Source organism: Heptranchias perlo, chromosome 33 (genome assembly GCF_035084215.1).
Source record: "Heptranchias perlo isolate sHepPer1 chromosome 33, sHepPer1.hap1, whole genome shotgun sequence".
Lineage (NCBI taxonomy): Eukaryota > Metazoa > Chordata > Chondrichthyes > Hexanchiformes > Hexanchidae > Heptranchias > Heptranchias perlo.
Genome location: NC_090357.1, coordinates 16,575,068 through 16,599,787, shown reverse-complemented (window position 1 = coordinate 16,599,787; position 24,720 = coordinate 16,575,068). Strand labels below are relative to the sequence as shown.

Below are 24,720 nucleotides of genomic sequence, written 5' to 3'. Positions count from 1 at the left end.
TCAATTCCAGATCCAATGTAAAGAAGATAACAAGCACCTACTACATGCTATTCTGGGCCACATATGTATACGGTAAATATCCCATGTTCATGGCACTCATTATAACCCAATGTATGCAATAGCCATCAGAAGTGATATAATAAAGTTCAACATACACTTTAGTAGGAGGCAACAAGGAATGTTTATTAACCGCTCAGACAGAAAATATCAAGCATTGCATCATTGCAGTCCAAATAATTTTTTCACTAGAAATTATGGGCTACTGAACAGCTTTAATTTTTATGAGTTAGTTTGCTTATATTTTAAAAAATCATAATAGAATGCTAAAACTTGGCATCCAAACATAACTAGCTGTTCTCCTGTGATACACAAGGTGTTGACTCAGCTCGGTCATTAAGTGCTAGAACAGCAGGTTTCAGCAGGTCGAATGGAAGATTCCTCCAACAGCAACCCCCTCTTTCACTAGTTTGTTATACTGCTGCACAGCCTTCTCTGTTTGTAGAACCACAGCATCAACACCCTGACTTCTGATGAAAGCCAGTGTCTCTTCAGGCACCTAAAACCAACACTGCAAGTTAGGTTTCTATGATGATGCTACTTCAATGGCAGAGTCTGCACTCATTACTGATTAGATCAAATCTGAATACAGATCAAATGTGTGGATTATCAAGCCACAAATGTAGAATTTGACAAAACTGAAGTACTAATCTGGTGATGTTTCTTTCAAACTTCAATTTATTACAGTGCAGATGATATCTAATGCTGCTATTCAAAAACATCTGAAGAGATCTTTACAAGTTATCATTGTACCATTTAGTCTGATAAAAGTAAAATTTATTCAAAATTCTCTCACATGTCACAAATTTCTTTAAGGCTACTTTTCATTTAAAAAAATCCAAATCCTGGCTAACTAGTCACTCTTTGGTGTTTTAATTGAAAATGCTGTAATTGGTAGAATATGTAAGAAAATACACTGTAATGGGAGGACTGATAGGATTTTCACCTGCATTCCAATGCCAAGCATTAATCTCTATTTCTGTCATGGTCCCTGCATCACAACAGGGTCTCTTTTCATATCTCCCCCCCTCCCCCCAATCATCAACAGGGTTTCTCTCACCACTCAATATGGCCTTTCTCTTTCACCCTACTCTCATTTAATAGGGTCTCACTTTTCTCCATATATTTCTCTCCCCTCCTGTTTAACAAGTTGTCTTCCTCTCTCTCCCACTTGAAGCCAGGGAGGGAGACCGTGGCAGACTGAGGTAGGGAAGTGGTTTAATAAGAAGTTAACTTGGTACCTGGAGCAATGAAATGGTGGCGAGCAGAGTCTGGAGAGACAAAATGGTGGGGAATGGGTTCCAGGCCTACCTAGGCCAGAAGTAGAGCTGAAGCACTTGGCAGAGCCCTCATGGTTCAGGAATAAAGCACTTGTGGAGACCCAGCAGCAAGTGGGAGTATGCAACCTGGAATCACTGCTAGAAGTGAGCAATCAAACATGAAGCCAGACTGGGAGGGAGCTAATTGCAAACTTTAAAAAAAAAAAATTGTTCATGGGATGTGGGCGTCGCTGGCAAGGCCAGCATTTGTTGCCCATCCCTAATTGCCCTTGAGAAGGTGGTGGTGAGCCGCCTTCTTGAACCGCTGCAGTCCGTGTGTTGAAGGTTCTCCCACAGTGCTGTTAGGTGGGGAGTTCCAGGATTTTGACCCAGTGACGATGAAGGAACGGCGATATATTTCCAAGTCGGGATGGTGTGTGACTTAGAGGGGAATGTGCAGGTGATGTTGTCTCCTTGTGCCTGCTGCCCTTGTCCTTATAGGTGGTAGAGGTCACGGGTTTGGGAGGTGCTGTCGAAAAAGCCTTGGCGAGTTGCTGCAGTGCATCCTGTGGATGGTGCACACTGCAGCCACAGTGCGCCGGTGGTGAAGGGAGTGAATATTTAGGGTGGTGGAAGGGGTGCCAATCAAGCGGGCTGCTTTTTCCTGGATGGTGCAGAGCTTCTTGAGTGTTGTTGGAGCTGCCATCATCCAGGCAAGTGGAAAGTATTCCATCACACTCCTGACTTGTGCCTTGTAGATGGTGGAAAGGCTTTGGGGAGTCAGTAGGTGAGTCACTCGCTGCAGAATACCCAGCCTCTGACCTGCTCTTGTAGCCACAGTATTTATGTGGCTGGTCCAGTTATGTTTCTGGTCAATGGTGACCCCCAGGATGTTGATGGTGGGGGATTTGGCAATGCCGTTGAATGTCAAGGGGAGGTGGTTAGACTCTCTCTTGTTGGAGATGGTCATTGTCTGGCACAAATGTTATTTGTCACTTATCAGCCCAAGCCTGGATGTTGTCCAGGTCTTGCTGCATGCGGGCACAGACTGCTTCATTATCTGAGGGGTTGCGAATGGAGCTGAACACTGTACAATCATCAGCGAACATCCCCATTTCTGACTGTATGATGGAGGGAAGGTCATTGATGAAGCAGCTGAAGGTGGTTGAGCCAAGGACACTGCCCTGAGGAACACCTGCAGCAATGTCCTGGGGCTGAGATGATTGGGCTCCAACAACCACTACCATCTTCCTTTGTGCTAGGTATGACTCCAGCCACTGGAGAGTTTTCCCCTTGATTCCCATTGACTTCAATTTTACTAGAGCTCCTTGGTGCCACACTCGGTCAAATGCTACCAAGAGCAGTCACTCTCACCTCACCTCTGCAATTCAGCTCTTTTGTTCATGTTTGGACCAAGGCTGTAATGAGGTCTGGAGCTGAGTGGTCCTGGCGGAACCCAAACTGAGCATCGGTAAGAAGGTTATTGGTAAGTGCCACTTAGATAGCACTGTCGATGACACCTTCATCACTTTGCTGATGATTGAGAGTAGACTGATGGGGCGGTAATTGGCCGGATTGGATTTGTCCTGCTTTTTGTGAACAGGACATACCTGGGCAATTTTCCACATTGTCGGGTAGATGTCAGGGTTGTAGCTGTATTGGAACAGTTTGGCTGGAGGTGCGGCTAGTTCTGGAGCACAAGTCTTCAGCACTACAGCCGGGATGTTGTCAGGGCCCATAGCCTTTGCTGTATTCAGTGCACTCAGCCGTTTCTTGATATCACGTGGAGTGAATCGAATTGGCTGAAGACTGGCTTCTGTTATGGTGGGGATATCGGGAGGAGGCCGAGATGGATCATCCACTCGGCACTTCTGGCTGAAGATGGTTGCAAACGCTTCAGCATAGTCTTTTCCACTCACGTGCTGGACTCCGCCATCATTGAGGATGGGGATGTTTACAGAGTGTTGTCCTCCCGTTAGTTGTTTAATTGTCCACCACCATTCACGACTGGATGTGGCAGGACTGCAGAGCTTTGATCTGATCCATTGGTTGTGGAATCGCTTAGCTCTATAGCATGTTGCTTCCGCTGTTTAGCATGCAAATAGTCCTGAGTTGTAGCTTCACCAGGTTGGCACCTCATTTTTAGGTATGCCTGATGCTGCTCCTGGCATGCTCTTCTACACTCCTCATTGAACCAGGGTTGATCCCATGGCTTGTTGGTAATGGTAGAGTGGTATGCCGGGCCATGAGGTTACAGATTATGCTGGATTACAAATCTGCTGCTGCTGATGGCCCACAGCGCCTCATGGATGCCCAGTTTTGAGCTACTAGATCTGTCCTGAATCTATCCCATTTAGCACGGTGATAGTGCCACACAACACGTTGAATGATGTCCTCAGTGCGAAGACGGGACTTCGTCTCTACGAGGACTGTGCAGTGGTCACTTCTACCAATACTGTCATGGACAGATGCATCTGCGACAGGTAGATTGGTGAGGACGAGGTCAAGTAGGTTTTTCCCTTGTGTTGGTTCGTTCACCACCTGCCACAGGACCAGTCTGGCAGCTAGGCCCTTCAGGGCTCGGCCAGCTCGGTCAGTAGTGGTGCTACCGAGCCACTCTTGGTGATGGACATGGAAGTCCCCCACCCAGAGTACATTCTGTGCCCTTGCTACCCTCAGTGCTTCCTCCAAGTGGTGCTCAACATGGAGGAGGACTGATTCATCAGCTGATGGAGAGCGGTAGGTGGTAATCAGCAGAAGGTTTCCTCGCCCATGTTTGACCTGATGCCATGAGATTTCATGGGGTCCAGAGTCAATGTTAAGGACTCCCAGGGCCACTCCCTCCTGACTGTATATCACTGTACCGCCACCTCTGGTGGGTCTGTCCTGCCGGTGGGACAGGACATACCCAGGGATGGTGATGGAGGGGTCTGGGACGTTGGCTGAAAGGTATGATTCTGTGAGTATGGCTATGTCAGGCTGTTGCTTGACTAGTCTGTGGGACAGCTCTCCCAATTTTGGCACAAGTCCCCAGATGTAGTGAGGAGGACTTTGCAGGGTCGACTGGGCTTGGTTTGCCTTTGTCGTGTCCGGTGCCTAGTGGTCCGATGCCGGGTGGTCCATCCGGTTTTATTCTTGTTATGGCTTTTTTTAGCGAGATTGTACAACTGAGTGGCTTGCTAGGCCATTTCAGAGGGCGATTAAGAATCAACCACATTGCTGTGGGTCTGGAGTCACATATAGGCCAGACAGGGTAAGGACGGCAGGTTTCCTTCCCTAAAGGACATTAGTGAACCAGATGGGTTTTTAGGACAATCCGGTAATTTCATGGCCACCAATACTGATATAGTTTTTTCATTCCAGATTTTATTTAATTAATTGAATTTAAATTCCCCAGCTGCCATGGCGGGACTTGAACTCATGATTCCGGATTATTAGTCCAGGCCTCTGGACTACAAGTCCAGTAACATAACTACTATGCTACCGTACTGCCATACTGAAGGCAAGATGGTGGTCAAAAAATACTATATTTCAGATCTAATTGGTTGCTGCTAAAAACTTGCTTAGCAGGGGCCAATCCAAAGAGAGTACTGTGATGAATTGGAGCTTAGATTTAGTGATCACATGATAGCCACAACCCAATCACAGTGCTCCAAACAAACAGTCACTAAACAACTCTTCTTTTCGGTACATGGTGAGACTGCAGAACTCACACAAACTTGTCAAATCCCACTGTTGCATCAGAATATATCCTGCTACTGATTTGGTTATCCTTTTAAACGCCCAGAGTATGAGGGCAACATATTGATAACACTCACAAATAAAATGCTCCCATAATTTCTCTCTTAAGACACACGCACAATTAAATCACAGTATTTAATATAAGCACCATTGTAAATGGAGCACTTTTACCACCAAATCTGAAAAATTATTTACTGAATGGATCGTGGTGGAAAAAGTTCCATTTCAAAGAAAGTAATGGGCTCATCAAAGCCACAAGCAAGTGAAGCTTGACGATTTAATTTTGTTCAAAGTTTATCCTGAAAATTGACTTACCTGCAATGCTTCCTCCATCCCTCTTCCAATTACAACAGTCTGAATACCTTTGTTTATAATTTCATTAACATCAGCTGGCTGAACCCCAGGTCTATGCTGTAAGAACATGGGAACAATTTTAAACAGTTTGACAGCCTCAGTGTCTTTTCAGTGTCCCTGTTTATTTTGTATAATCTTTCAATTCTTGTTCTAATGTATTCTATTCTGCAGTATTTCTGTTCCCTGACCTGAGGCATCCACTAACTAGTTGCATATATAAACTGCTGGAAAGAGTGGTGAGAATTCAAACATCCTTGGCAATCAAGCCTCATTTCAGCTTGAAAGAGCCAATATTTTAGTATTTGCAAACTCAGACCCAATATGCAAATGCTAAAACCACTGAATGAAACTCAAAATGGCAGCAGTTCTGACCACATGCTCCCTATTATGTTTGAAACCATTATATAACCCTTTAAAGGAATTGGATTCACAAAGGAAATGAAAGTATTCTGGATTCTGTGGAGAAGTCTTTTAAACAAAGTACATCAGGAAAACGAACTGTCACGGAGGACACACAGAAGTATCCCAACCAACAACTTGCATTTATATAGCATTCTTTATGTCGGAAAGACATTCCAGAATGCTTCAGAGATCGGTTAAGTGAAAATGGACACCAAAAGGGAAGAATAGGTAAAATGGGTAAAGGGGCAGAGTCGAAAAAGGAATTGACTAAAAAAAGTCATAAGTAGACTTCTGAAATCAATTCTGAAAGGAGGCAAGGCGAAGGGGTTTGGGAAGGAGTTCTAGAGGGCCAGGGTAAGATGGCTAAAAGAATGGCTGGCAAAGGGGAGAGATGAGTAGGGGGCAAGAATAGCAGAGATGAGAGTAGGTGCAAAAGGCTGAGTGAGATCATAGAGGCATTTAAAGATGAGGATAAGGATCTTAAAATTGATATGTATAGCATGGGAAGCGATGTAACCTTTCAAGGACAAAAGTAATGGAGGTGCAGAGCTTTAAGCAGGTAAGAATTTATTGATATGTACCAATATTAACTTCTGCCTTGCATTTAGATATTGTTGTGATGATCCCCTTTAGCTGTTGGATTCCACTGTTGAAAACTGTTGCTAGAAGTGTCTATTCTTTTTGCTGAATGTATTTTCTTGAAAGTATTTTCTTGAATTTAAAGTAAAAGTTTGCATTGCAAAAATCATAATATCTAGACATGGAATCTGCAGAGCACCTTTATGGATCAGTTTTCACAGCATTCTGTTCTACTTGAAACCTCTTTCCGCGTTGACAACAAAGCCCTTTTATGCTATCTGCCAGAAGACAATATATACAAATTATACTGTTTTAAACTATGCAATTTGCTAGATTACAATTATTTTCAGCATCTCAGATCAAATCTCTACTCACTCGGGTTCCTGTCTCTCTCCAGTTCCACACTCGTTTTCCTCCTGGCCACACTTTACAATCCTTGTACAGAGTATCACTGCCCTCAACCTTCATTTCTCCCCATCTTAATGATGCAATGTAGGGTGAAGTCATGTTTCACTCACTGTTGGGGTAGGAAAACAAAAACTGAGCTTCCATAGCAAACTACGTACTCCATCGGATTCTATTCAGGTTATATTTGGTGCATTTAAAGGAGCTGGACAACATTAAAGTGGCTAAGGCCTTTTAATTACCATAAGCATTTCCAACACAAGAATCTTTTATTATACAACTTATCTGATTTCCTTTCCCATTGGTTTTCTCTCACCTCTAAAGGCTTTGTCTCATGCCAAGGTATGGATTCACACATGCAGACCTCCCAAGAGACCATTCTACAGGTGTAAGCCATGATAGTGAGTGTTCGCCGGCCATTCGATTATGGAAGAGTGAAGGGCACACCAGTTGAAACCTGACTGTCTTTTCCTTTTCCTAGCCTAGGGTAATGTGGCCAATTATAGCACCCCTACTGCTGCCCCTTCTGAAATTAGCTAACTCAGCACAGACCAGACTAGGAGCTTTCTGGTACAGTACATCAGATGGCATTGGCGTTTGAAGTCAATCATATGTTTTTTTACCATAATTAATAGATTACTTCAATGACAAACCAATTACATGGTAAATAGGCCTAAAGATTTGGATTCTTAATGATAGAAATTTGGACGTTGGATAAGAACAGGATCAGGCTGATGGTCAACTAGCTTGCCAACGCACTAAGTTCACACATGAACAATAGCCACTTGGGTGAGGTACTGAAGGGTTGCTGGCATCCACGGAACCAGACTCCAGTTCGAGTCACCACCCTTCAAAAGGGGAAAAAATTGCCATGGAAATAAAGATAAGTTACGTTACAAAAATAAGTACCGAAGAGGGAGGCCATTTGACCCATCTAACTCAATCCTTTCATGGAAACCTACAGTCCCCAAATCACAGCATCCTACCGTTTCTTCAATGATTCCGGAGTTTTTGTCTCCACTTGCTACCCTGAATTCCATTCCAAGTGCCAATCACTCTTTATGTGATGAAGTCCTTCATGATATAAGTCTTGTTCTTGCCTTTTCCTAGTTTGTTGTGCAGTGACGGTTTAACTTAAAATGATGCTCCAGGTTTATATTTTCTATTCCACTCATATCATATGCTTTTAGATGGTCCCTTTGCATTTGAGTCCAAGTTTCTCCAGCTTATCTATTTTTATAATTCAGTCATGGGAGGATAAATTAAATGGGATGGATGTCCTCCCTCATCTGTACATATCTTCGTGATGCAACTATTATGTCTTTTTTCCTTACTTAAATCCTACTGATTTGGCAATATTGCTTAGCAGCCTGTTATTTTTATTGACTGCTGCTCTGCAATAACTGTACATACTAACTGTTGAGCCTGCTATCACCGACAGATCTCTTTCAGGCTCTCCCCTTATGAGTCCATTATTATTCATTAAGTGCGTCTCCCACTCTTCCTTCCAATAGCCCTTACTTGTCCTTCTGAATTTCATCTGCCATTGCTCTGCCCATTTGCAAATTTTATTTAGGTCCTTCTATAGTTCATTGGCTGCCTCGTAAGACTCAATTGACCACCTCCCCCAGATTAGTATCTTCTGAGAATTTTACTAAATGGTATTTTCTTTCTGAATCCAAGTTGTTTACATAGATTAAGAACAGTAGTGACCCAGCACTGATCCCTGGAGCATTTTGCTCAGTATATCTCCCCAACTCATCACCCCCCACCTCATACTCACTGCTTCACCTCTTTCAGCCAAATCCTGATCCACATCCAGGTTTACCATGAATAACCACTTCCTAATATAGTAGCCTACAATGCCGAACATCATTAAATGGGTTTCTGGAAGACTTCATTACAGGGCTTCCCACAATCAATTTGAGACATGACCTCCTCAAAAATGCCATGATTTTCCTACTTTTTTGTAAGCTTATTTTCTTACAACTAATCTTCTAGTTTGTTCTTAACGATCAATTCTATTATTTTGCCAGTTATTGATGTATGACTAATGGGTCTGTAGTTACTAAGATTAATATTGTTGCCTTTTTTGTGAAAATAGATACATTAGCTGGTTTCCAATGTAGTGGGATCTCTTGCATGTTCATTGATTCCTTCATGACAACTGTTAGTACTTTGTTGATTTGGGCTCCAATCTCACTTACCACCCTCAAGTATGCACTGTCCATCACAATGGGTTTATTTTATTTGAATGCTTTAAGCCAGTCTAGTGCCTCCATCCCAATACTGAAATTGTTAAGTTTACTTATAGAACCGTTTGTGATGCTATGTTTTTATGGTCTTATGAATTTTCATGTTCCATTCTTCCTACAGTAGTTTCAGAAGATTCATAATGGGATGAATCTTTGATTAATAATTAACTTAAAAAAACTGAGTTTTCCAATCAACTTTTTATCTGATTACCTGCAAGTCTCTTTCATTGAAATGCACATAAGGCCAAGATTGTTATTCAGAGAACTTGCATATAGCATTTTATGTTTACTTCATATTTTGTCAACCCATAGAAACGGAACACCATTTTAAAAAATCTGCCATCAGAGAAAGATTGATTGAATACTTGAACAAGCATGAGCTAATCAAAGAGTTAGCATGGATTTGTGAAGGCCAGGTCATGTCTGACTGAAGTAGTTGAATTTTTTGAGGCAGTCATTAAAGTAGTGGACAGGGGAGTATCTAGGGATGTTGTCTATATGGATTTCCAAAAGACACGTTAAAATATGACTGGCAAGTAGCAGCCAGTGAGCAGAACTCCACTGTCACTGGGTAAGAGGATAAGAGAACTGTCTCCACAGAGGAGGTGCAGGTCTGGGACCCATACATGTAACAACCCTATGAACGTTTTAAGCACAGTAATAATGGATCCTAAATAAAACAGCATAAAATACTAGGTTTATAGAGTGGACAACAAGTTGTCATCACACACTATTACTAGAACAAAAGAAATCCCATTGTTGCAAGTATGGAAACTTCTGCAACATCAAATTTGGCAAACTCCCAGAACTGGTCCAGTTTACACACTGCAGATTATTCAGGAACTAAATCCAGACAGAAACACTCTGACGTGGCAACAAATCTCTGCTCACAGAAATACTCGTGACAGCAATGCCCGATTTCACATTTAATTTCAATTTTTGACACTAATTGCCTAGCAACAGCTGATTTAACAAAAACGGGAGGTTCTGAGTCCAACTATGGCGAGATTCCGGGAAACTGACAGCTTGTAGAGACGATTCCTGCCACAAAACGACAGGAGCAGATCAGCGGCCTTCACCGTGAACTCCAGCCTGGGGGCGAACCCGAACCGCAGGCCCGCCCCAGGGCGCTCTCGAGTAACGCGCTGAGGTCGGCGGCCGAGAAATCCCTGGCGTGCACAAGCAGCGCCTCCCAAAAAAAAAACCCCACCACCCTCAGATCTCTCCCCGGCCCCTCTCACCTCAGGAGCGCCGCTGAGTGAAGCTTCCGGCCCGGGGTCACCGCCTGTCCCGAGCTACCATCCCACGGTTGTCATAGAAACGGCAGATTGATGCATCGAGGAGTTTTTCATGAAATGGAACCACAGAGCTTCCATCTCACCCGCACCTCAGAACAAACCGCCTTACAGTGTACGCTTACATCTCACTCGTTCATCCATCCAGCCCCTAATATATATTTTGTATCAGAGTAAATAAATGGGTTTACGGTCACTCAAAGCTACAGCAACCCCTAAATCTACAGGAAATTTAGCTGCACTTCCTTCCTTTTGAGTTTTTTCACCCTTGGAAACCTTCTCATTTTGGAATTTAATTAACTAAACTGCATAAAGGTATAAATAGGAAGTACATACAAGAACTGAGGCTGAAACTAAAATAAGATGGAGTTCACCAAAATGCATGTGGGGAAAGTGACCTCAGAACGTGCAGTTGCAGCTGGGGCCCCAAGCTTAACTCTGAAAAGACCTCTCCAAACAGCTCATCCTTTAGTCACGCCACCTCGTATCATCTTTGTTGGCTTAGTGTCAATTAGTATTTGATTACACTTCTATGAAGCACCTTGGGATATTTTCCCAAGTTAAAGGCACTATATGAATGCAGGTGGTTGTCAAAGGCATTTCAAAAACATAAGGGAATTGCTGATGCAATTACTTGCACCTAATAGGCAATAGCCAGCACTGTGGAAAACCAGCTGTACTAAACAGCCTTTTGAATACCTCCCGCCCATTCAGTATATTGAGTCCACAGACACTTGGAATTCCTTCCCTAAAACTCTCCGCCTCCCTCCTCCTTTAAGACGCTCCTTAAAACCTACCACTTTGACCAAGCTTTTGGGCCCCTGTCCTAATATGGCTCAATGGCATATTATCAAACAACATTTGACAATGAAGTGCCATGGGACATTTTACTATGTTAAAGGCACTTTAGAAATGCAAGTTGTTGTTGTTGTTGTTGAAAGAACCATTTTATACCCTTAAAAACTACACTACATTACCTTGGTCCAAAGTTCCATCTGAAAAAAGATTCAGCAATTTTATGAGACTTGACAAAGCTCTTGTCTACATCAAAGATTACTTGCCTTATTGGGCAGCAATGAGTAAAGTGTGCATTTATTTTACCCAGCCTCATTTGTGATGGTAAAACCAAGACACACACAACCTTTTGCTGTTATAGGCAGGGTTTATTTTGAATAAAAAGTGCATTTTCAACTGCTCATTTTTTATTACATGGCAGAAGTGCTAACAAATAAAGTTGAGGCTGAGTGAAAAGGTCTACTGGGGGCTTTTCCAATGACAGTCAATCAGAACCCTTCTTTATCCCTATCCATGGTCTTATGTATACCAAACATTTCAACACATGATAAAAAAATAAACCCCAGTTTCTAGCAAGATGATTTTTAAAGCAGCTTGGGATCATAAAGATAAACTAGAAAGAGTCAATGCACAGGCAGTAACAAACACCATTACTTGCAATTTGGAGCTTTACTCTCCCTCTCCCAGAAAGATATGGAAATGAATACTGAATGAAACTTTAAAAAAAAAGTATAAGCAAAAAAGTGTTGTCAGATTTATTATGCAACATATAAATGCAAGAATATCACAAAATTCAAAGCAGCTGTGCACTAAATTAATGCTGTGGTGCTGATTCGTAGGCCAAAGGCTCCAATTAGAACAAAAAAGGAGCCAGTTAGCTATGGCTTCATTACAATTGCTCAATCAGCAAAGGCTGTAACAAATAAAAAGATTAATACTACAGAAAAAAATTTAGACACTCTGCTTTTAACTGTTACACATCACAAATAGCTAATTTTCAAGTGCCCAAACATGGTTGAGCACAAAAGCTGTGCAAACTGACATTTCAAGTTTGTTGAGAGATCTTCCTGGGCACCATCAGTCAGTCCCTTTGCTCTAGCTCTCTCGCTTGCTGTTGTCACCATTTTCTAAGTGAGTTTTTATCATCTTCTCATCTGCTTTGGTTTCTTTAAATACATGTATCCTGTAAAACTGGAGCTCTTTGATGCTCTCCTGGATGTCATCTAATGCTCTGAAAAGTAAGATATGATTTAAGAGCTAGAATTAGTTTCTGCAGTAAAACTATTAAAAATTCTGCAAAATAATGCATTATTAAATCTTGAAATAATGCATTAGTGTTCCCAACTTTCTTCCTCCTCTCCTGAAGGCAAAGGGTTATGTTGTATCACAATTCCAAAGACACCAGCACCTTTACACAAGATATTTACTGTTCAACTATAACCTGTCAACAACCACTGTGTAAGCTATTCAACCAGAGCCTCACAACTAAGTCTGATATTGTCTTCATCTGTTTGAAGCTTGTTAATTTTGTGCTCATGTGCTCCATTTCGGCAGAGTCCAAGTTAGCCTACTTTCATCTACATTAACCTTGCCTCAGCATTTTACACTTGTAATAATACCATCAGGATATTTTCATATCTATGTCATCTTTATGGCCCTCTAGAACAAGATTGCAAAAATACAGCTAAATAGAAGCAACTGTGTCGAATGTCACTAGAGACAGAAAAATGGATCAAGACTATCCAAGGTTTATTACACTTTCAGCCATTAGGAATCAGAGGAACAGTGGGATTTTAAAAAAAAACTTCTCTGGCCTGGATACATAGTTTGCAGAGGCAAAAAGAGTGGTATTATCAGTGCACTAGCTGATCTCCTTCAAGGAGGACTTTACACACTTTTTTTTGTGAGCTGTATTTGAACTTAAGTTTCATGGCTGAAAATGTATGGTTTTAACAAACAAGTCTGCTCTTTTTCTATTATTCCTCCAAATAGTTAGTGATGATAGGCATTACTTACCTGTGTGAAGCTTTCTTCTTTGGCGCATCTTCATATTCATCTGGATACCAGCGTCTGAAAGCATCAAAAGCAAATAATAAACATTGTTCTGTAAACCTAGATTGAGATTTGAGTTGGATAGTCAGCAGTATAAACTTTTAGAGTTGATGAATCAAAAAAAGTTGTACAACTTGTATGGAAAAACTGTATCACTATTGAATAGAACTACAGATCTAATTACAACACAGAATTATTGTGAGCAGGACATATCAGTACTTTAGTCTCATCAGTTCCAAAAGTTGTTAAACAATCTGGTGTTTGCTGAATTCCATTTTGAAGCTTGTTAATTTTGATGCCACCAAAAAAAAATACAACAATGGAAATACAGGATTTTTCCCCCCAGTAGCTCTTTCAAAAAGTAAGCCTAGAACATTAGTCTTGTATCTTGAAACAATTCAGAAAAGTAAAAAGTGCATTGCCCTGTATTAAAATAGCTGTCAATCAGGCAGCTGCAGTCTGTCTACTGCAATTTAACCTAAATGGACTTTATATTATGTGCTGCATACAAGCAACAATCTTACCATGGTAGGCACCCATTGGATGCAGTGGGCTCCAATGAAAGTCAACAGCAGAGCAATAAAAAAGTGTGGTTTACCCAAGTTGCTAAAGAGGTACCCTAGTATTAACATAAAAACACTAACTTTGTATTTTAATACTGTAGCTGCTTAGTCCTGTGCTGGAAGTCCAACTCAGTAACAACCATCAATTTTAAATAAAACAGTAAACTTGTTACCTGCATAATTCCTTGATGGTGCTGACATCAATTATTCTGTAATGCAAGTGCCTCATGAACTGTGGCATATACTTATCCAGAAACTTTTTATCAGCGTGGACTGAATTTCCTAGAAGTAGATGTTTAGAACATTAATTTTCTGCTCTCCTCTCCTTAAGGACGCTAACTCATGCAAGCGTATGCTCCATGGGTGTTTGCACATACTGGTAATTCTTCATCTGGGAGCCTCGAGTTTGTCATTTTAAAAAGCAGCCTGACTGATGAATAGATCCTCAAACTGAGCAAGGATGATCAGGAGTTACAGTACAAGACTGTCTACTTGTATAAATCAAATTAAGTGACCAAGTACTTTGAGCAGGCTCATCCCTTGCTAGAAAAAGCTATTCCCCCCAATACAATTTGATTCTTTTAACCCTTCTTGTTCTGGAAATATATTTTTGGCTTCTGTTTCTTTGACCACTCATAAGTGATCCCTACACATTCAAGAGTGTTCATACTTGTTGATATCAAGAAGCACAACATTACCGTAATGGATAAAGCTTCTTCGGCACCAACAGTATCAATGAAAAAAACCCAATGCAAGCCAGATATTACACTGAGTTAATCTGACATACCTGCAAGAGGACAAAGGCCTGGTGGGGTGTGCTGGCGTACAAAAGACAGAAACTCATATTCTGCTTGCTGCAGGCTGATCTTGCTGTTCCGCACTGCCTGTGTGAGACCTGACTGCAAGGAAAGGTCAAAAAAAGTATATTCACTGTTTTGAAGCCAGGTGTACAGGTTCTTAGCTGCAGAGATAACATTTATATACACCATTACAAAAAAATCCACAACTGTGGCAATCTCCTGCCATTGCACCAATTTATATTAACACCTCATCACAGTGAAATCTCAAAAAAACTTATGTAGCGTTTATGTTTTCAGAATTAACACTTTATTCATCAACTGACATTTCCTTCATATTTACTCCCCCCGCTCAATGTCTTTATAAAATGATTGACACTAGTCAAATTTCCTGTGGAATACTGCATACAGTTTTGGTGTCCATACTTAAGACATACTTGCTCTCGAGGCAGTACAAAGAAGGTTCACCCGGTTAATCCCGGGGATGAGGGGGCAGACATATGAGGAGAGGTTGAGTAGATTGGGACTCTACTCATTGGAGTTCAGAAGAATGAGAGGCGATCTTATTGAAACATATAAGATTGTGAAGGGGCCTGATCGGGTGGATGCGGTAAGGATGTTCCCAAGGATGGGTGAAACTAGAACTAGGGGGCATAATCTTAGAATAAGGGGCTGCTCTTTCAAAACTGAGATGAGGAGAAACTTCTTCACTCAGAGGGTAGTAGGTCTGTGGAATTTGCTGCCCCAGGAAGCTGTGGAAGCTACATTAAATAAATTTAAAACAGAAATCGACAGTTTCCTAGAAGTAAAGGGAATTAGGGGTTACGGGGAGCGGGCAGGAAATTGGACATGAATTTAGATTTGAGGTTAGGATCAGATCAGCCATGATCTTATTGAATGGCAGAGCTGGCTCGAGGGGCCGATTGGCCTACTCCTGCTCCTATTTCTTATGTTCTTATGTCTTATGTTCTTATTATACATGACTGAAGTGCAAGTGTAGTTTTTAGGTGAAGTGATGCTGGACCAGGGTGTGCAGATTTAATTTAGAACCATTGAGCTATCTGAAATTCATGCATTCTTTCCTTATTTTTATATATTCTCATTATAAATTCTTATGCCCACATTTATAATGGAAACTACACATTTAAACTGGTCTTGTAATTACATTCTCCCACCAGTGGTGGTGCTGTAGTGTCACCATTGTTGAGTGTAATTACAATGTGGCAAGTTTAAATAGGCAGTTTCCATTGTGCGCGTGAACACAGGAATTTGTAATGGGAAAGTTGACATGAAGTGCAAACAGAGTGATCCATCGACAAAAAATTCCATTACATTAATATCTTTTTCCATCGACTCCCACAAGCAATATATGCAATAAAACAAAATATGCTGTTTATATCAAGTTCATCATCTATTTAGGTACACAAGACAGAAAATTAAAACTATTAACTTTGACGTGGTACATCACAGAAAGCTGAAATCAAAGCAGTCACAGAGCCAAAGAACAACATTAGATAAGTAAGATCTACAATAGCGATTTCAATAGAATTGGAAGTGGAAAAACAGAGGACATTACATGACATAGTCCTCCAAGGTGACTTCAAAAAGAATCTATTTAAACTAGGGAAAATGCACAGGGAACAAAATTGAAATATTTCAAAAGCATTTTACAATGAATTATCTTTGAAGTACAGTGACTATTGTTGATATATGGGCAACCCAAGTTCTGAACCAGAACAGGACATATCACATGGACTGTCACAAGGAAGTTTGATATTAACTGATTGCTGTTTTGAAGAGAGTGGGTAGAAAGAAAGAAAGATTAGGCAGGGTCAGCAATTCAGATGCATGCATGCGAATTATTAGCTGTGCAGAGGTGCCAGTATAACTGAAAAATACTAGGCAGCACCTTACATTTCCATGATGTTCCGTACACCAGTCTGACATGCCATCCAGCAGCTCATTTGGTTGGTTAATAATCAAATGTGGACCCTGATAACAAAAAGAAACACCAGTGACAGTCACTTTATTTTGGAACATAAAACACATCTAGAAGAGACACCATTTTAAATCCCCTCTTTTTTCCAGGGGTGCATCCTAAAGGAAATTTTAAGACATCTTACCTCAGCTAAAATATTCAAATCCGAATCGGTTATAATGCAAGCCATTTCTATGATTTTATCTTTTTCTATGTCCAACCCAGTCATCTATTTAGAAAACAAAAAGGAAAATGTCAGATGTACACAGAAGAAGCCAAGCTGTTCCAGTACAGTTACAACACTGGCATCTACCCGACAATGTGGAAAATTGGCCAAGTATGTCCTGTTCACAAAAAGCAGCCAAATCCAATCCGGCTAATTATCACCCCATCAGTCTACTCTTAATCATCAGCACAGTGTTATCAAGCGGCACTTACTCACCAATAACCTGCTCACCGATGCTCAGTTTGGGTTCCGCCAGGACCACTCTGCTCCAGACCTCATTACAGCCTTGGTCCAAACATGGACAAAAGAGCTGAATTCCAGAGGTGAGGTGAAAGTGACTGCCCTTGACATCAAGGCAGCATTTGACAGAGTGTGGAACCAAGGAGCCCTAGTAAAACTGAAATCAATGGGAATCAGGGGGAAAACTCTCCAGTGGCTGGAGTCATACCTAGCACAAAGCATGATGGTAGTGTTTGTTGGAGGCCAATCATCTCAGCCCCAGGACATTGCTGCAGGAGTTCCTCAGGGCAGTGTCCTAGGCCCAACCATCTTCAGCTGCTTCATCAATGACCTTCCCTCCATCATAAGGTCAGAAATGGGGATGTTCGCTGATGATTGCACAGTGTTCAGTTCCATTCGCAACCCCTCAGATAATGAAGCAGTCCGAGCCCGCATGCAGCAAGACCTGGACAACATCCAGGCTTGGGCTGATAAGTGGCAAGTAACATTCACGCCAGACAAGTGCCAGGCAATGACCATCTCCAACAAGAGAGTGTCTAATCACCTCCCCTTGACATTCAATGGCATTACCATTGCCGAATCCCCCACCATCAACATCCTGGGGGTCACCATTGACCAGAAACTTAACTGGACCAGCCACATAAATACTGTGGCTACAAGAGCAGGTCAAAGGCTGGGTATTCTGCAGCCAGTGACTCACCTGACTCCCCAAAGCCTTTCCAGCATCTACAAGACACAAGTCAGGGGTGTGATGGAATACTGTCCACTTGCCTGGATGAGTGCAGCTCCAACAACACTCGAAGCTCGACACCATCCAGGACAAAGCAGTTCGCTTGATTGGCACCCCATTCACCACCCTAAACATTCACTCCCTTCACCACCGGCACACAGTGGCTGCAGTGTGTACCATCCACAGGATGCACTGCAGCAACGCGCCAAGGCTTCTTCGACAGCACCTCCCAAACCCATGCCCTCTACCACCTAGAACGACAAGGGCAGTAGGTACATGGGAACAACACCTGCACATTCCCCTCCAAGTCACACACCATCCTGACTTGGAAATATATCGCTGTTCCTTCATCGTTGCTGGGTCAAAATCCTGGAACTCCCTACTTAACAGCACTGCGGGAGAACCTTCACCACACGGACTGCAGCTGTTCAAGGCGGCGGCTCACCACCACCTTCTCGAGGGCAACTAGGGTTGGGCAATAAATGCTGGACTTGCCAGCGACCCCTACATCCCATGAATGAATAAAAAAAAAATTTCCTCCCATCAATTCCAATCTAAATAGCAATTCCATAAAATAGTAAAGGCCAAGTACTGCAATACATTGTCAGTGAATGGCACTCAAAACCTAAAGCCCCATTTTATGATTGAGCCAAAGAATTATTTTGATTCTCTGCTCCTATCTCCTCAATTCTACACATTTTTAAGTGTTTGCACAGAACTGAAAGCAGTGCAGAATCTGAAGCTGTCTCCATCTACAAAAACTTAAGTGAACCAATAGATTTGATTTATTCAGCATTATAAAATTCTTCAATTACTTATTACTTCACATCATTCATTGGGATTATGGTTAATCAATTACAAGACTGCAATGTTGACTACACCTGAAAAAATCCACACTGGCCCAGAATTTGCTGTCAAAATAACTGAGGCTAATGGCATCTCACTGGCTGACTCACCATTGAAATGCATTAAACAGCATGAAGTTCCTGTACTTGCACAGGAGATATGAACTAAACTCACCACAGAAAGTTAGGGCTTGTCCATTTCAGCCTTAGTACCCTATTTAAACAGTGAGATAAGTGTTAAGTACTACCAAACAACCTCTCTGGCACTGAAAATGAACTATTACAAGTGAGGATTCTCATTCCTGCAGGTTTTGTTGTTGAACATTTTTTTAAAATGTAATTAATTTTTAAAAAACACTTTTTTTCCTCTCTCTTAATCCAATCTTTCTTTCCCTCTCTTTCTCTTCCTGTGCCTGATTTGACATTGATTTCACTATTCTAACTTACTTTCTTGTTCAGACACAGTTGCTTGCCCTGTTCACACAGATCAAAGATGTCCTGTAGAGGGCACCACACTATCTCCCTCTCCCACTTCCAACAACTTACAGTGCAAAATATAATGGAAATTAAACTGGCAAGGGGGGGGGGGGGGGGGGGGAGACTAACTAATGGTGGGCACCAGCTACAGCAAATTCTGGGCCATTTGGACATAGGTTTGGAATCCACAAAGTGAAACAAGCTATTGAATACCCAGCATAACATAAATGGATCTATCGCTACCCTACTGAGATAAATCGAATCCATCTGATCAATTATAGTTCCCCAGCTGTTTCCACCCCTCACTTTCCCACATAGGGCAAACAACTTGTATCTAGAGCTTTAGCAACATCATTCTTGAACCAGAAGAAATGAACAGATTTGCACACAAGTTTCTCCATTCTTCTGCCAAACAGTCGATTCGCCACTGAACACCTCGTCAACTGGCATAAACAGGGGAAAAAAAAATCACATGGAAAACTTGCATCATCATCTCTCTTTGGCACTTTACACACACAGTACCACCAAGCATAAAATCGTTCCCAATTTTAAGTGCGGTTCAACTGAAATTATGGACTACGCATATTTTTCAATCATTCCGATTTTTAGATAAAAATAAACCTCTTTTACGCGGTAGATCGAAGATAACACTTGCAAGAGCGCCTGCGTCTAAAAAAAAGATGACTTGTATTTAGGGCCATGTTAGTGCAGTTTCGTACTTTAACGAAAATGTTTTTTTTTAAAAAAAGAGAGGCAAGTGACAAGATTAACAGGAAAAGCACGAGGGTTGCTGTTAATCGGCCTCTGCGGGCGAGCTGGACGTTAAGCCCCAGAAATGATTCATGCGTAAATGAACAGCTGCATCGATAAAACAGCCGCAAAATTACAGCACCGTCCTGCTCGGTTGCCGCTAATAAACTTTGCCTCAAAACTATACCTCAACCCGATATGGAAAAAAAAAAGTTTCCTGTCCCCCCCCCCACTCCCTGAAGATGTATTAATTCACCATTAAAAAGTTCTAACCGCACCGCACGGAGGAGGAGGGGCCGCACCAGAAAAGTTACCTCCAGATCCACCCAGATCATCCTCTTGGCCATACTCGGCGCTGCCATGGTAGCGAGGCGCCGGGGCATGAGCAAGGCGGCGAGGCCGGAACGCGACACCGGCTGGTCAGCGTCGTCGAGCCCCGGGAATGCCCAGAGAGGACGGTCGGCACAGAGGGCGAGGCTCCGAGGTGAGGGGGTGACGGGAGGCTGGCGGCCGGCGGGCTGACTGCGCTTCCAGGCACGGGGCGCGGCGCGCCGGGCGACAGCTTTAAGTCCCGCGCTGTGAACGCGCAGCATCACCCGGGCCGGCGCTGCCAATCCACACTGCGGCACCTAGCAACAGGCGCCGCCCACACACACACGCACGCACGCACGCACTGTCGCACATCACGTCGTAAAACAAGGCACTGCACAACATCTGGCCTGACAGTTCTCCAGTTGGTGTTTTTTTTTTGTGTGTGTGTTTTAGGCCCCCCTTTTATAAAAAGGTGGGGTGGTGGGGGTTTAGGATGTGTTTATGTGCAGAAAAACCAAAAAAAACAAAACAAGTGTCAAATTTAAATGTTATTATTTCAGTCCAGTCCCTGCGGTGCCCACCGGTCGCGGAAAGCCAGTTGGTGTTGAGGCGCAGCAGAGTATTTTCGATTGTGTACGTTCAAAATGAAGGATTGTTTGGCGTCACTTGTCAAATACATTCATACAAATGCTGTTTTATGTTAATCGACACAATAAATTATATTTAGCCTGTCACCACTGTTTTCTTGCCCTGTCAGTTTTCTCTTCCCCCCCATCAACCGCAGATGTTGGGGTCTGCTGGGCTATGGTTGAAACAGGTGCTGTTGGCTTCTGATACCTTACCCAACATGTGAGCCTTGACAGCGATTGTCAGCAGGCTACTTGGCCGCAGGGAAGGAGGGTACCGCGCAACGTCACTCCACGCACACTTCTAGCATAGGTTATTGGAGCTCAGGAGTAAGAGCTGGGGATGATTTTCTCACTAACTTGGGGCACTGATGCCAATTGTAGCATCCTGTTCCTGTTTTAGCAGAGATCAACTAAATTAGCCGAGACTGTGGATTGAACCTGGGACCTTCCTCGTTTGCGTGGTTCAGCCACGTACCGGTTTAACTTGTTGAGTCATCCATGGAGCCAAATTATTAATTCTTACATGTTTCTGAAAACGGTGAAATCTTTGTGTAAAGGGGGCGATGCACATTTATTGAGATTACTGAGGCCCACTATATGCATTGGGCCATATGCAAATAGCCATAAATCTATCAATCTGCTAGTTCTGATGTGGCATCATTCCTCTCCTCAGCAAGACCCATTTAAAGGGTAGCTACCGTGCCAATATTGATTTGGAATGTACCAGACATTCCAAATCAATATTGTACTAGACACCTAGCTGATACAAACAGTCAGCTGGACATCAGATCTGTCAACCTAGAGAAATATTAAGAGGGCAACTGATCATTGGCAAGAGTAAAACAGACTGCAGACCCATTTAAATATATGGACCTTGTCTTTATTTTAAATTTTAAAACAAAAATGAATGATTCACAATCATTATGAGGCTCACACCCTGATATTCCATTGCTCGTTGTAATAAGGTGAGAATTCATAAGTAAGTCAATGAACCAGAAATCTCGCGGAGCCGGGTGGCTCCTGCGAGTAAAAAGAATGAATATAGTTGCTGCGTGCTCCACGATGTCCACTTGCTTGATTTTGAAGTTTTGTGAAGGTGTGCGCTGTCAATTCAATGTAAGCTGATTCGCATGGGACAATAGGAATAGGAGACACACCCACAGAATCTGTCAGGAAGAGAAGTTACGCCCACAAGCAGGCAAGCAGACTTCATTCATTTAAAGTTACTATTCTGTATGTCATCGTAAATAAAAATTTAACTCTTTTTTATAAAAAGCCAAGCAAATAATTGAATTAATTTAAAGAGACAGAATTGAAATTTTTTTAAAAATAACTTTAATTTTAACTTTTTTTAATGATCAAAAAATATAACAATAAGGAGCAATACGACATTCCACATTTTTAAAATTTAATTTTTGGTGGCGTAAGTAGTTACGTTCCAGCTGGACAGATGGCCAAGTTTGTGATTTTTCATTGATTTCGATGATTGTAGCATGCGATGCCCCTTTAATTCGCAGCGTCAAATCGTCGGCAAACCAATAGGACCAAGTTCACGATTTCCGGGTTTTAGTGCGCATGTGCAAATGCGTGAACTTGCTCCTTCGATTCACCGTCAGAGACAGAGAACGCCATTGAGGAACGCCGTTGTCAGGTGAGTAATTTCTACCCAGTATTAAAGGAGTTCTGGCTGACAAAAGCAAAAAAAAGAGGAAGCAGTGAATAGATGAGCTGATACTAGGAAACGTTGTGAAAGAACACAGTGGAGAGACAGATGGAAAGATCATTTGACAGGAAACAGTGAAAGAGAAGCATGGAAAAGAAGGATGTGAGGAGGAAGGTATCTTGCATGTCTGGCAATAATGGTTTCAGGAACTCTTGACTAGAAATATACCAGTCGATGCTACTCAGAGTGGCTACAATCGGGTGAGAAAGGTGACAGGGCTAACTAGCAATTCAACAACAACTTGCATTTATATAAGCATCTTTAACTTGGGAAAATGCCCCAAGGTGTTTCTCAGGAGTGTAATTAGACAAAAATTGATACCAAGCCACATAAGGAGATATTAGGACAGGTGACTAAAAGCTTGGTGAAAGGGATAAGTTTTAAGGAGGGTCTTAAATGAGGAAAGCACAATGGAGAGGTAGAGAGGTTTAGGGAGAGAATTCCAAAGCTTAGGGCCTAGATGGCCGAAGGAGGTGGAAGTAGGCAGTCTTTGTGATGAAGAGGATGTGGGGTTGGAAGGCAGCTCAGGGTCAAATAGGATGCCGAGGTTAAGAACAGTCTGGTTCAGACTGAGACAGTGGCCAGGGAGGGGGATGGAACCGGTGGTGAGAGAACAGAGTTTGTGGTGGGGGCCAAAGACAGCAGCTTTGATTTTTCCAATGTTTAATTGGAGAAAATTATGGCTCATCCAGGGCTGGATATCAGACAAGCAGTCTGACAACACAGAAGCAATGGGGGCAACATGGTTTGGTGGGCAAGGGGCAGGGAGAGACCTGGCAGAGGCAGCTCAGTGGATGGTCTCAATCTTAGTGACAGAGAAGTCCATGAGCTTCTTGCACTTGTTGTTAAAGATGAGGGTGGAAGGGGCAGGGGAGAGGAGTTTAAGGAGACGGTTGGTGGTGGAGAAAAGAAGCCAGGGGTTATCTTTGCTCTCCGGGATGATCCTGGAGTAGTGAGTAGGTTTGGCAGCGGAGAGCAGGGCCCGATTGTGCTTGATGTGGTCCAGCCAGATCTGGTGATGAATTTCTAACCTAGTTGTGCTCCAGGTACGTTTAAGTCTACGCCACTTGGACTTAAGGGAGCGAAGATGGGGGCCATACCAGGGGGAATGACCAGGGTGAGAGAGAATAAGGGCCTTCCTGGGAACAACGGCATCAATGGTGGAGGTGAGGGTGTAATTGACAGATCGATAGCTGCAGAAGTACCAAGGCAAATGGAGGGCCAAGGGCTAGATAGCTGGGTGTTTGAAAGTGCCGTTGTTAGTGACTTGGGGGAGAGTTTTTTCCAGGAGTGGACACAGACAAAAGTGGGGTTGGAAGGGGGAACGGGGATGGGAGTGGTGAGGAATACAAGAAAGTGATCAGTGATGGCCTTGTCTGTGATTGAGAGGATGGGAATAGAGAGGCCACGTGAGATGGCAAGGTCGATGGGGTGGCCGTGAATATGGGTAGGATAGTTTATATAGAGGGAGAGGTTAAGGAAGAATAGAAAGGCAGCGAACTCAGAGGAGCAAGTGTTGTGAGTTGAGATGGTGGTTTGAAATCACCGAGGATGAGAAGTCGCTTGGTGCTGAGGGAGGGAAGGAGTGAGGATATCTCAGTGAGAAACTTGGGGTGGGGCTTGGGTGGGCAGTGGAGAACGAGGATTTTAAAGAAGAGGCGAGAGGGGTGGAACACGATGAGGTGCTCAAAGAAAGAGAAAGTGCCAGAAGATTAGGGTGACAGACCAAGGTGAGATTTGGTGATAAGGGCCACATTGCCACCCCGGTGGTTTGGGTGGAACAAGTGGTGGAAGGTATAACCAGGTGGGGAGGCTTCAGTAAAGGGGAAGATATCATCACCTGTGAGCCAAGTTTCTGTCAAGGCCATGATGTTGATGCAATCATCCACAATAAGGTCATGGATGGCAAGGGCCTTATTTGCAAGTGAACGGACATTTTGGAGGGAGATGCAGAGAGGGGTGATGATTGTTGATCCAGTGGCACAGTCCACAGGGTTAGCACTGTGACAGGTGAGCGGCACAGGAAGGTTGGCAAGATTAGGCCCAGTGGGCACACTAGGTGGGAAAGTTGGCGAAAGAGGAGGATTGGGCAGTTAGAGTTGTTGCTCGTAAGGAGGCAGCGATCAGTGCCTCGATGGGGGCCCTCTGGAGAATGCCGAGAGAGACACAGAGGGAAGCTGTGGGCTTATCCAGGAGAGAATCAATCCTGGGACGGTGGCAGGACAGTAGGAAGGTAGAAGAATAGAGAAGGGTTGG

At 42.9% G+C, this 24,720-nt stretch overlaps 2 protein-coding genes across 3 annotated transcripts; both read right to left on the bottom strand.

The window, feature by feature from the left end:
* Positions 1-169: 169 nt before the first annotated feature.
* LOC137301315 (mth938 domain-containing protein-like) lies at positions 170-10,461 on the bottom strand. Its single transcript, XM_067970770.1, has 4 exons — positions 10,294-10,461; positions 6,768-6,909; positions 5,373-5,468; positions 170-556 (listed from the first exon to the last, which is right to left on the bottom strand). Exons 2-4 carry the CDS (start codon positions 6,897-6,899, stop codon positions 416-418), a joined length of 369 nt encoding a protein of 122 aa, XP_067826871.1. The 5' UTR covers positions 6,900-6,909; positions 10,294-10,461; the 3' UTR covers positions 170-415.
* Positions 10,462-11,874: 1,413 nt separating this feature from the next.
* On the bottom strand, positions 11,875-20,436 carry smfn (small fragment nuclease). Of its 2 annotated transcripts, none has more exons than XM_067971026.1 (7): positions 20,103-20,436; positions 16,678-16,761; positions 16,469-16,546; positions 14,545-14,656; positions 13,931-14,039; positions 13,159-13,212; positions 11,875-12,373 (listed from the first exon to the last, which is right to left on the bottom strand). In XM_067971026.1, exons 1-7 carry the CDS (start codon positions 20,391-20,393, stop codon positions 12,238-12,240), a joined length of 864 nt encoding a protein of 287 aa, XP_067827127.1. In that variant the 5' UTR covers positions 20,394-20,436; the 3' UTR covers positions 11,875-12,237. The 2 variants fall into 2 exon arrangements, with proteins under 2 accessions (XP_067827127.1, XP_067827128.1); XM_067971027.1 differs by having other exon boundaries at positions 20,115-20,434.
* Between the last annotated feature and the right edge of the window lie 4,284 nt (positions 20,437-24,720).